The sequence below is a fragment of the Salvelinus fontinalis genome, chromosome 23, assembly GCF_029448725.1.
Source record: "Salvelinus fontinalis isolate EN_2023a chromosome 23, ASM2944872v1, whole genome shotgun sequence".
Taxonomy (NCBI): domain Eukaryota; kingdom Metazoa; phylum Chordata; class Actinopteri; order Salmoniformes; family Salmonidae; genus Salvelinus; species Salvelinus fontinalis.
This window is the reverse complement of record NC_074687.1, coordinates 18,102,977-18,116,235: the sequence shown is the minus strand read 5'-3', so window position 1 is coordinate 18,116,235 and position 13,259 is coordinate 18,102,977. Positions and strand designations below refer to the sequence as shown.

At 41.3% G+C, this 13,259-nt stretch overlaps 1 protein-coding gene across 1 annotated transcript; it reads right to left on the bottom strand.

The window, feature by feature from the left end:
- Window positions 1-10,412: 10,412 nt before the first annotated feature.
- Window positions 10,413-12,973, bottom strand: LOC129821517 (syntaxin-19-like). The gene is made up of 4 exons (XM_055879190.1): window positions 12,597-12,973; window positions 12,166-12,402; window positions 11,760-11,972; window positions 10,413-11,567 (listed from the first exon to the last, which is right to left on the bottom strand). Exons 1-4 carry the CDS (start codon window positions 12,825-12,827, stop codon window positions 11,334-11,336), a joined length of 915 nt encoding a protein of 304 aa, XP_055735165.1. The 5' UTR covers window positions 12,828-12,973; the 3' UTR covers window positions 10,413-11,333.
- Between the last annotated feature and the right edge of the window lie 286 nt (window positions 12,974-13,259).

The following is a 13,259-nucleotide window of genomic DNA, read 5'->3' as shown; positions in this document are numbered from 1 at the left end:
ACGTTATGGAGTCATAAGGGTGATTCTTCACTAAACTTGAACAAAACAAGATCATGATTTTTGAGATTTTCACAAAATTTTAACCATAGAGGGGTCCTTTGGAGGAAGGATTGTTTACATATATCTGACATTTATATCTAAAAAGCATAATTGAGAAATAATGAATAGAATTTTTAACATTTGTGACATTTTGGCCTTACCCATGCCTCCTTTAAAACATATTTGTATTCCTTTAGTCCTCCCCGTGCTGAAAGAGTTATCTCACCTCACATCTCACTATAATTCATACTGGCAGAGACCGGTTTGTGTGTGTGTGTTTTCTATTCGACACCACAGCAGAGACAACGGGTCTCACTGTTTATGAGAGTCAGTGGTGTAAAGTACTTAAGTAAAATAATTCAAAGTAGTACTTAATTAAGAAGTTTTTGGGGGTATTTTTAATTTACTTTAATATTTATATTTTGGACAACTTTTACTGTTACTTCATTACATTTCTAAAGGAATGAATGTACTTTTTACTCCCTGACAACCAAAATTACTAAATTTTGAAGGCAGGACAGGAAAATTGTCCAATTCATGCACTTATCAAGAGAAAATCCTTGGTCGTCCCTGCTGCCTCTGATCTGGCGGACTCACTAAACACAAATGCTCGTGTGTAAATGATGTCTGAGTGTTGGAGCGTGCCCCTGGCTATCCATATTTTTTATTTTTTACTAGAACATTTTGCAGTCCATTTTTCTTAATATAAGCAATTTGAAATTATTTATATTTTTACTTTCACTTCTGATACTTAAGTATATTTTAGCAATTACTTTTACTTTTGATACTTAAAGTACATTTTAAACTAAATACTTTTAGAATTGTACTCAAGCAGTATTTTACTGGGTGAGTTCACACTTTTTTTGTTATTTCATGAAATGTTGGGGTACCAGTTAAGATTATAGCATATGGAACACAATTGTGGTCAAAATCAATTTAATCTGTTCTATTTGCAAATTATTTAGTAAGTAATACTTAAAAGCTAAGTCTAGTTGTCTAATTTAAATTATTTAAATCAAATATAGTGTGTGTGGGGGGGGGGGGTAGCACAGGTCACCATTAATATCTGCACTATGAGGAGATGTGATGTAAAGTCCCTATTTTTAATTCACCAGCACATTTTATTTGTTCATTCATTGTTGTTCCTTTTCCATACAATCCATTATGTACAATTGCACTAAATATGATTTCAATAATACACGATTTTAAATCCCAGCAGTCTTTAAAATGACAAGGTTTAAAATAGTTGTTTTTAATTAATAAATAATAATAATAATAATTGGAATACAATATTGGAATGGAATATAACTAATAACATTAAATAACATTGGAATGTAGCATTTAATAACAATAACTTAACTAATTAACTCAGTGTAGCATTGATGTGGCAACTCTCTTATGCTCTTCTATTGCACCATTCTAATTTGTACATAGGTCACAAACAAAGCTATCCACAGAAAAATTGAAGCACAACTCATGAGCCCACCTCCTGCACTGCTCACACATGACTGAAAACAGGGGGAGAGATGTAAATTGAAAAGATTTGTCTTAAAAACGTAGCTAGCGATCCAGCAATATGACATAAAATGCTGTGTAAAATAGCTAAAAGGCAATAAAGTATCATGAACTGTAAAGCTATCAGTCGATAGAGAGACGAGAACAACCCTTAAATTAACCAAATGTACATACAATTTTTTTTTCAATTATAAAAATAACTATAAAATAAGTATTTGGAGTGGAAACATTTACAACTGCAACTAAGTTACATTAGATTTTTAATTTATTTTACCTCAGGCGATCTGGTAGTAAGGTTTCTAGCTAGTACTCTAGCTTGCTTGCATTACTGCTAGTGAAGTTGCTAGCTAGCAAGGTAGCTTAAACTAGTGCTAACTGGGCTAGTCAATGTCTAAATAACAGGTAGAAACACATTCATAACCATAAAGAGGCAACTAGCCCTCAGGGGCCAGTTACCCCCTAGTAGGTCGACGAACACACTCATCCAGTATATCACGACTTTTTTTTTTTTAAGTCTATATATTTCTCTCTAAACAAGTGGATTATTTATTTTAAGGCTTTCCTATTTGTATATTTAAAAAACAATTATAGATCTAACTTCATTGAAATATATCTACAACTTTTTCAAAATTAAAAAAAAATTGATAAATTTACCTGGAAATAAATTTACCAAGACATTTTTTGTTGAGCAAGAGCAGTGGCAGCCAGGGGAAGTGTTGAGAAAATGATTTGGGGACATCTTGTGGTCTTTATGTGAATTACTGTGGGGGGTGAGGCAGTTACCCATGTGGTCTAGTTACCTCCTAGTACCCTACTTTTTCCACCACTGCTGAGAGTATGTACAGGACCCATGTCTCCGCTACTCTCCTCCTTTCAGAACCTCTCACACTCATGCTATATTTCCTCTCTGCTTTCACTCTCTCGCTAATTTCCCTAGAAATGGAATGTCTGTCTGCCTCCTCACCAGGACCTGTCTATTATTGCTTCTCCAAAGAACCTTACAATTCAATGAAGCCATTTTGCCCGTAATAGATATTCTGTCATGAGGAGGAATATATCTGCTCAGTCCCAGGCTGAATAGCAATCTAAATGCAGTTCACTTCACATTTATTTGAAATCTCATTAACTGGATAAAAGGCCATAAAATGTGTTGTAAATAGAATATCTTTGCCACATGGATGAAACTGGATTAATTCCTGATTAGTCTTTTCCATATCCATTCTGAGGCTGAGTGAGGGGCATGTGGTGTTGGCAGAGATGTGTCAGGAGTCATTTTCAGAATCCAGTTCAGGCACATCTCTCTCTACTCCACTAAACACTCAGCATACTGACTGGCACAAAGAGGATCATCTTCCTGGATATGAGATGAGACAAAGAACCCATGCCCTAGAGTCAGTACTAGGCAGGCCTATAGTGATTAAAAAGATAACTTGGCTTTAATAGAAATGTAGACTGGTTCAGTTTGTTCTTCCCCACAACACTTAATATGTTACCCCTCCATAAAGAGAACTAACACATCAGTTAATTGAATAATAAATTCTAATAGTGATGAATGAAAATGTTTACTCACAACCAGTCCCTGAGGCGTGAAGTTCAGTGAATGGTCGCATTCCCCTGCTCAGACGTTGCATGCATCAACCAATGGTTGCGTGTTACATCATCAACTATGCTGTCGGGCAACAGATTGCTATACCTTAAGATGTGGTTAGCTGATACATAAAATAGCTATCCAGGCGTTGTAAGATCTAGCATGCATCACCAACGCCTGGGCAGAGGAAAGCGCCCAATGTCTCCACCGGTTGGTGAACGTGAAGTCACCCGTCCTCAGCTTGTGTTAAAGTGATGCTCCAGAGCTATTGTATATGTAACAGTATAACTTTAAACCGTCCCCTCGCCCCGACACGGGCGCGAACCAGGGACCCTCTGCACACATCAACAACTGACACCCACGAAGCATCGTTACCCATCGCTCCACATAGGCCGCGGCCCTTGCAGAGCAAGGGGCAACCCTACTTGAAGTCTCAGAGCAAGTGACGTAACTGACTGAAACACTAACTAGCTAGCCATTTCACATCCGTTACACTCACCCCCCTTTCAACCTCCACCTTTTCCGCAGCAACCAGTAATCCGGGTCACGGCACCAATGTAACAGTATAACTTTAAACCGTCCCCTCGCCCCGACACGGGCACGAACCAGGGACCCTCTGCACACATCAACAACTGACACCCACGAAGCATCGTTACCCATCGCTCCACAAAGGACGCGGCCCTTGCAGAGCAAGGGGCAACCCTACTTGAAGTCTCAGAGCAAGTGACGTAACTGATTGAAATGCTACTAGCGCGTACCCGCTAACTAGCTAGCCATTTCACATCCGTTACATATACTTCAAGTCATAGTTTTGGAAGTAGTTCTCAGAAGCCTAAACGGATTGTGCACAATTGTGTCATCCAATGCGTATGACATGTGCTTAAGATCCTGTAATGCATCTTTAACTATATAGATAGCCACACTAGCCTCACACTTGTGGGGGTACTAGCAAGCTAGCTAGCAAGCTGGATAGTGCTAGGTGTCAACAACCAATCCAGTAGTTATAGTGAACTTTAATAGGTCAAGCAAACCACGATATTTCAGAGTATTTGCATAAAGATCAGCTCTCCCCAACTTAGGTCCCGTCCTGTTTATGCTCCCTCGTCCATGCTCGCATCCGCCAACGGTCCCCCAGTCTACTTCACTTCCCTCCATTGAAAAGGAACGGCTTCATCACTCCTACCGTGTTCAACGTGGATCAGTGGACACTCTCTGTAACACGTGCTAGCAGTTAGCTAGCCAACTAATACACTGTAGCCAACGCGGCCAAAACAAAAGCTATAGTATGACAAATTAGCTAGCTACTAGTGAAACTGGATGCTCTGGGCAGGTACAGTACGTATTTAACCTCTAAAAGTCTATGGGGGGGGGGACAGACAGTCAAAAAATAAATGACAAGAAATAATGTTTTCAAGTGTCTTTCCTAAATCTAGGGGATGTAAGAAAGCTCAGGAAATATTTCAGTCTTTGGACACATATTTAACCCCTTTTTCTTTGTTGACACAAAACTACCTTCACACTTCCATTCATTAAAAACAAATCTGTACTGGTTACCTTCAAACAAGTCCTGTGACACTTGTGGGTGTCTTAGACCATTGGATGCTACAGACAGAAGTTGGCACATTGGCGGTACCGACTTCAGACGAGTCCCGTGGGGCTTGACGTTACGTTACAGACGTTTTCGTGAGAAGACCGATTTTCGGGATGTCTCATGATCTGACAAATACTGCCAAATACCACCGACATAGGCGGATGCGGTGGATTTAGACGCAGCCCATGGAAAAACTGACTGATTTTGATGGAGATTTTTGTATTATGTTACTTAGATTAACGCACCGCTGCGTCAATAGACTCTTAAGGATTTGAATATACAGGGCCTTTGGAAAGTATTCAGACCACTTGACCTTTTCCACGTTTTCTGACGTTACAGCCTTATTATAGAATGGATTAAATAAATAAAAAATCCTCAGCAATCTACTCACAATACCCCATAATGACTAAGCGAAAACAGGTTTTATAATTTTTTGCAAATTTATAAAAAATATATTATTTACTTATTTACATAAGCATTCAGACCCTTTGCTATGAGACTCGATATTGAGCTCAGGTGCATCCTGTTTCCATTGATCGTCCTTGAGATGTTTCTACAACTTGATTTGTATCCACCTGTGGTAAATTCAATTCATTGGACATGATTGGAGAGGCACACACCTGTCTATATAACGTCCCACAGTTGACAGTGCATGTCAGAGCAAAAACCAAGCCATGAGGTTGAAGGAATTGTCCGTAGAGCTCCGTGACAGGATTGATTCGAGGCACAAATCTGTGGAAGGGTATCAAAATAATTCTGCATCATTTAAGTTCCCTAAGAACACAGTGGCCTCCATCATTCTTAAATGGAAGAAGTTTGGAACCACCAAGACTCTTCCTAGAGCTGGCGCCCAGCCAAACTGAACAATCGGAGGAAAAGGGCCTTGGTCAGGGAGGTGACGGGAACTCAATGGTCACTCTGACAGAGCTTTAGAGTTCCTCTGTGGATATGGGAGAACCTTCCAGAAGGACAACCATTTCTGCAGCGCTCTACCAATCAGGCCTTTATGAGCTTTCTTAGGAAAGACACTTCAAAACCTTATTCTTATCATTTATTTTTTGACTGTCTATTTTGTCATTTATGAATGTGTTATTCAATGCATTTCTATGGGCTTTAGTTAAAAAGGCCAAATTCAATGTTTTTTAAATGTTTTTTTTATATACCAACGGGGCTCCTAAAATTAAAATCAAATAACTAAATGATCCATGGTATGGCCATCTTAAAACAATTGTCAAAGACTCCAGCCACCCTAGTCATAGACTGTTCTCTCTGCTACCGCATGACAAGCGGTACCGGAGCGCCAAGTCTAGGTCCAAGAGGCTTCTAAACAGCTACTACCCCCAAGCCATAAGACTCCTGAACATCTAATCAAATGGCTACCCAGACTATTTGCATTGCCCCTCACCCCCCTTCTACTCTGCTGCTACTCTCTGTTATTATCTATGCATAGTCACTTTAATTACTCTACCTACATGTACATACTACCTCAATTACCTCGACACCGGTGCCCCTGCACATTGACACTGTATCGGTACCCCTTGTATATAGACCCACTGTTGTTATTTTACTGCTGCTCTTTAATTGTTGGTTATTTTTATCTCTTACTTTATTTAGGTATTTTTGTTGTTGGTTAAGGGCTTGTAAGTAAGCATTTCACTGTAAGGTCTACACCTGTTGTATTCGGCGCATGGGACAAATACAATTTAAATTAATAAAAATAAAAAATATGAATAAATGTGCAAAAATGTCTAAAATCCTGTTTTTGCTTAGGCATTAAGGGGTATTGTGTGTAGATTGATGAGGAGATTTTTTAATAAGGCTGTACCCTAACAAAATGTGGAAAAAGTCAAGGGGTCTGAATACTTTCCGAAGGCACTGTGTACAGCAGAACTATAGCTTAGACAGGTTCAATGCAGTGTAACGTTATACTGTTTGTGAAGTGGCGTCTGGCCGCTTGAGATTTCACTTGCTCGAAGATAGGGGGAAATGTGTGTGTGTGTGTGTGTGTGTGTTTGCTTGGTTCCTGTGGCTGGGAAAACTTTTGATCCCGTCCAGGTACAACACGCCTCAGTGATAATCCACACACACACACACACACACACACACACACACACACACACACACACACACACACACACACACACACACACACACACACACACACACACACACACACACACACACACACACACATTGGCCAGGCGTCCAAGCTCTCAGAGAACATTGTCAGTCTAATGAGAGAATGGCAGATTTTCAGGAGGTTTATTGGATCAGAGGTGACTAGGAAGAGGGTGAAGTACTCTACTCCATTATCACATGACAGCTTTGATCGCTAGCCTTTTGAACTACTGATAATATTTGACAATGATGTGAAAGCAATGAAGGGAATGTAATATTAATATGTTTAACTGCTATAATTTGGCCCTAACAGAGGTACATTTCTGCCTTTTAATTTTAGTCTCCATTCTATCCACAATCTATTTAATCTAAAATGAGGCTGCAAAATAAAATTTCTCAGCATTCCAGACTGATTATATAGAACCATTTGGAATATTTTACGTTACAGAAAGCACAGACGGATGAGCAGACGTGTAGACGGACGGGTGGAAGGACAGATAGAGAGATAAATGAAAGGACACACACACACATAACACACACATCGATATGAGAGAGAATTACCTTTTTCGACAGCGAGAGTCTTGACCTACATAGTAAACACAATTTACAACGTTTCCATTTTGATTGTGTTAGCAGAATGTGTGCTGAAAGCATTGCCCCGTCCATATGACTACAGATTGGCCCTGTAGAGTTAGCAGAGGAAATAGCATTATACAGCCAGAGTGCCCAGTAATCACTTTGTGTTGAAATAGATGATAGTGTAGAGTACAGTATATCAGGGAGACTGGATCAGATTATCTGATATTGTTCCTGGATTCGATAACAATGACAATACAATCATTTTAATGACTTTAAATTGCTTGCAAACTATTTTACAAAGTACCAAAATATCATGCAGAAGGTAAGTGAATTTGGTGTATGACAAAATGCTGTATCGCTGACTCTGAGGTACAGCTGATGGAAATATATGCGTCTGGTATTGATGTCATTATGCTAAATAATACAGTCAATGAATTAGTGATGAAAGTGTGATGGCCGGGCTTTTGTAGAAATGTTTTACATTTCTGTCACACAGTACAGTCAATAGTCACAGTGGGAGGGCTGGATGAATCTCATATTCTGCTGCTGTCAGTGCTGTCTATCAGATCTGATGAAGGCAGAGGCCCAGTGGTGTGTGTGTGCCTTTCTCTCTCATTAAAGACAGGATTAACCTGTAGGGGGGCTCCCTGTACCCTCAAACCGCCCCAAACCCCGACCAGGTCACTGAAGAAGGCCTCCACAGAGACATGTTTTATTAACAGATGTCGGTGTTAATATCTCTAGTGTTCATGGTGAGTTGTTTCTCAGCCAAGCCATGACAACTCTTGAGCCTGGGTTTATTACAATGTTGTAAATGACTCAACATGATCCACATGCAACACAACACAAAATAATCAAGTAGAGTTGTTACGAAGCAGCAACATGGAACCGGCTTGTGATCAAAGTTGTCCTGACTGAAAACTATTCATCTCATGTGATTTCAGTAGGTAGATCGTCATTCAAACACAAAACACAAAACATTAACAAGAGAGAAATGCTTCTTTGACAATGGTAGTTGCCATTTCTTGCATCGCTCCACCTTTCACAATTATTTGACAGCAGCGCCACCTGTTGTTGAATTCTCCCTCTGTACCCTAACACAGCTGAAACAGGGAAAGAGGACTGTGATTAGAGAAGGTGATACAAATACGGGGAAAAGAAAGGGCAGAGAGAAGAGACAATAGCAACCTCTTTCAGCATCTCTCTTGAACACCACAACAATGGACACCTCAGTTGTAATAATATGTGTTATTATGACCCCCATTACAGTCTATCTGTCTCATTAACTGTGCAACTTCCCCCGGGTTAACTACAATACCTAGTTGTGAGATATTTAGTCAGGATGCTCTGTTCTAATTGGTGCAGAGAACCTGTAAGGTGAGGAGAGGTGACACGTTGGTCTACCAGTGCTGTCTAGCTGTGCACCATAATCTTCTCTTTCATAGTGTTATTGATCTGTGTTCAGCAGGAAAATGACTGTGGTGGTGGTGAGTCTGGACAATGTAGGGAAGACTACTATAATCAGAGGTCTACAGGGAGGTGAACTTCTCTCTCATACAGTAACATCAAGTTTACTCTCCCATAGGCATATACTTACAGTTGAGGTACTTCACCCAATAACTAAAGTCTGATAGGTATGAAAAGTTCAGTCTTTGATATTGGGGGGATCTATTCCTTTGAAAGCTGTGAATAGAGACGGATGTGTCGTCTGCCTCAGTCTACCACATCTCTTGAGATCTGGGCCAGTAGGTCCTGCCCTGCTACCAGTGTGACCTGTGTGATTTAGCACAGGCTGTAACACATAGCACGCTGCAGGTCCTGTTACCCCTGGTCTGACGTTGATGGGCTTATAAAACCACACAGTAAAATAATGACAGATCTCTGGACTGACCACAGCTGGTTGTACTCAGACACACTTTGATGTTCCTCAGACCGTTATAAGAGAACCTCTTACAGCTTCACAGACTGACTGATCACTGATACACACAGACAGACAGTAACTTCAAAACAAGTTTGACATGTAACAGTTATATGAGTCATGAATCTTTAATGCACTGTTGTGATCTTAAAGAGTATTACTGAATGTTTGTCTTATCTTTCCCCCAGGAAACCTGTGACCAGGCCCCTGTGGATGGTGTGTCTGTGACTGAGCTGTGTTTGGAGGGGTGCGGGGGGGAGGGGGGGTGGGTGCCATCACTGAGATCATACAGCACCCCCACATCGCTAGCTAGCCTGTCCTTCTGTGAGTATTTCAGGCAGGGATAAGCTTATTTTTACAGTACTATTTGAAACACAACATATAGCTTTCCACTGCACTTATTTCAGTGACCACTCAGTGGCAGGATGCTACACTTAAACAGTTGAATATACTCCAGATGGTTATTAGTTATTATTGTGGTGAAAAGTGGATAAGCAGGCATATGTAGACCTGTGGGTAACCTCTTTTTGGAATTTGAACAGTCAGGAAGCTTAGAATTTGTTGAAACCTTTGGAGTCTGTCTGAGTGAGTATATTGTTGAATATGGAACAGGTACCCCAGGCCATATCTCAATTGTATTATAATGTGTATTACTGCCTTATTTTTTGCTGAACTCCAGGAAGAGTAGCTGCCGCCTTGTCGGCAGATAATGAGGATCCATAATAAATACAAATAGAAATCCCAGTCTGGCTACCTAGCTGAATCCTAGTTCCTGTTCAGCTGTTAGAGCTGACCTACCTGTGTATACAGCATAGTATCATCGCTGTGCCCTGTGGCGTATCCATAGACACTTATCCTGTCCTATGATATCAGTTCAACCTGTTACCAATCAGGTCCAGACACACCCTGTCCTCTGTCTTGACTCTGACATCAGACACCTGGGTCCACCGTTAACACACACGCACGCACACACGCACACACACACACACACACACACACACACACACACACACACACACACACACACACACACACACACACACACACACACACACACACACACACACACACACACACACACACACACACACACACACACACACACACACACACACACACACACACACACACACACACAGACACAGACACAGACACAGACACACACACAGACAATACTGGGCCATAATCCTGTGACTTGGCATTTCCCCTGATTTTGCCGTGACACATATGGGTCTGTAATGAAGTACACTCACACACCGCTGCTGCTATGACAAAGCACAGTGACACAGTAAAATGTGTCATAGTTTCACCTACACTGTTCACAGTCAGAGAGGGTTTAATTGTGATGTTGATTGGTTTGAAATGTTCTGGAATATTAAATAACAGTCTTTGTCTAAAAGACATCTTCTGAAATGGTAACTGGCCTCAACAGAATAACAGTTGTCATTAGGAAGTACAAAAGCATACCCAACATGAAATTGCTTAATTCACAGTGAAATCTTGAAATAAAACACATTTCCCATTGAGCCTGCCTGATTTGAAGCAAAACTCTCAGATAAATACATTCATATGTTTTGTACATTAACACAAAGTTTGAGTAAATACAAACACTAGCACTTAAAATAAATACTTGCAATGATTAATGAAAGTAACATTCAATCTGTTTCCACATTGTGAATACTTTTGTGCAGTTAAACAGTCTTGCTGATTCTCAAAATGCATTATGTCTTGCGTTAAAGTTGTCCCTCATGAGTGGAGACACTGACTCCCACTCTGCTTCAACTGCACAGCCTCGTACAATCCTCTTGTTCCTGGATGATTTCTGACCACTGTAATGGGCTTAAATCTTCTCTGAACACTGTTCTGCCATGCCACCCTAGAGATTTCCCTCCCATACCTGTAGACACTCCACACCAGAGCTCTTCCTTTCCCCATCTGAGAAACCTCCAGGGGTATCTCCAGTGTTCAGGGGACTTGTCCCTTCTCTATGTGCAGCACCTCCAGGGGCAGCAACAGCAGCACAGTCTCCTTAGAGGGTTCTTCTTCTTGTACCTGGTGGCCATTTTCAATTTCTCGTTAGTGACGGTGACGTAGTCCTGTGTCTTCTCTACGCTGGTCTGGATGTTGTCTATGTAGCCTCCTTGCTCCTCCACCAACATAAAGATATCCACAAACAGTTCTCTCAGCTCCTTCATGTTGCTCTCCAGATTCAGTAGCTCCTATAGCAGTTGCACGAAGGATAAAGACAAAACATTAGTCAAGGATTTGTCTGAACGGACAGTGAAACTGATGTAAATTACATGCGACATTCGTGTTTGTCGGTCACAGACATACATGGCCTACTGAGAGTCTTAACTTTACCTTCAATAACATATTCTTGCATTTTCTTACACGTCAAAACGTACTCTTACCTTGTGTCTCTGCTCGATCTCGGACAGCTGAGCGCGTGTGATGCGTTCGTCATTGAGGAGGTTCTGGTTGAACACCTCCCACTTCCCTGTGGCAACCATTTCATCGACTCCCTCCTCGGTGACGTCACGCCCAAATACCTCCAGCTGGCGGATGATGAAGTTTTTACAATGCTCCTGTTTACTGAGGATGGAGTTGTTGTACAGACACATCACCTAGGAGTGGTAAAATATGAAAAAGTACTTTAGACCAGAAACAGACATTTCTTTTCACTGTTTGCTTAGCTAGCATATATTAAAAACTAAGCCTAACAATATATATTTTTTGCTGACGTTCAGAAAAGTGTTGTCAGAAAAACATCAGAAAACACCATTGAAATAAAAGGTTTAATAACTATTGGAGAGTGACCTGTTGAAATTGTCTGTGTAGCGCTGCGTGTTGGGAGCGTTGGATGCGTGTAGTGGCTGTAGCCAGTCCCTGCATGTCTTCTAAACTCTGTGCCTTCTTGGAGAGGGTGTCCAGCCGTCTGTGGATGCTCTCTGCCTGCAGCTTGATGTCTCTCGTTACATCACTGTCCTTCTTCATCACACTGAAACGACGCATGGTCGCCACCAGGGTCCTTTGTTGCTGGCTGAACTTCTTCACCTGGGGAGAAGGAGAAGAGGATTCAGTCAAACTTTAAATGAATAACAAGGATTTACAGAACATCCTTCCACCTCTCCAATTCACAACATTATTCTCATGGACAATTGGACATACAGTTGCATTCCAACCGAGGTGCATGCGACCTGTCTATATAGTTACGGCCACTCATAGGAGGAATATGTGAGCTTACTAACCTCCGTTTCCAGCTCAGTGATGTCACCGCGGATATGCTGAGCCTCGGACAGGAAGTTGTGCAGGACCGGTTCTTGCTCGAACACCACAGCCTGCTGCAGGGTGGCGAACTTAACCCCCAATGGGGCATCTGGGTCAGCATCTTCCCCAGGGAATGGGGTATCATCTGTCTCTCTGCTCACCTCCCGAAAACCCTGGGCCCTCTGACGCAGCTCCTCCAGGCGGTCCTTCATGGTCAGAGACCTCTCGGTGGAGATCACTCAGAAGGATGACAAAAGCCTGTCAGTTGAGGCCCCTTAGGGAAGTTATCCCTTAGTGAAGTTATCTCCAAAGAACAGAGCCTCTTGGTGGACCTCACTCAGGAAGGGTCTGATGTTGTTTCACTGTAATAAGGAACATATGGTCTTGGTTGACAATGTATATGGTGTCTCCAACTATTGTTGGTATACCTAAAGAGTAAACACTGTTTTAAGCAAAGGTGTTTCAGTCAACACCTGAGTTTATTCATCATAATTACAATGAGGAACTCAAGGTCTTATGAGGTAAATATGTACAGTACCAGTCAAAAGCTTGGACACACCTACTCATTAATGGGTTTTTATTTATTTTTACTATTTTGGCTCCAACCGCCGTGTCTTTGTGAGACGCAGAGTAGGTGAATGGAT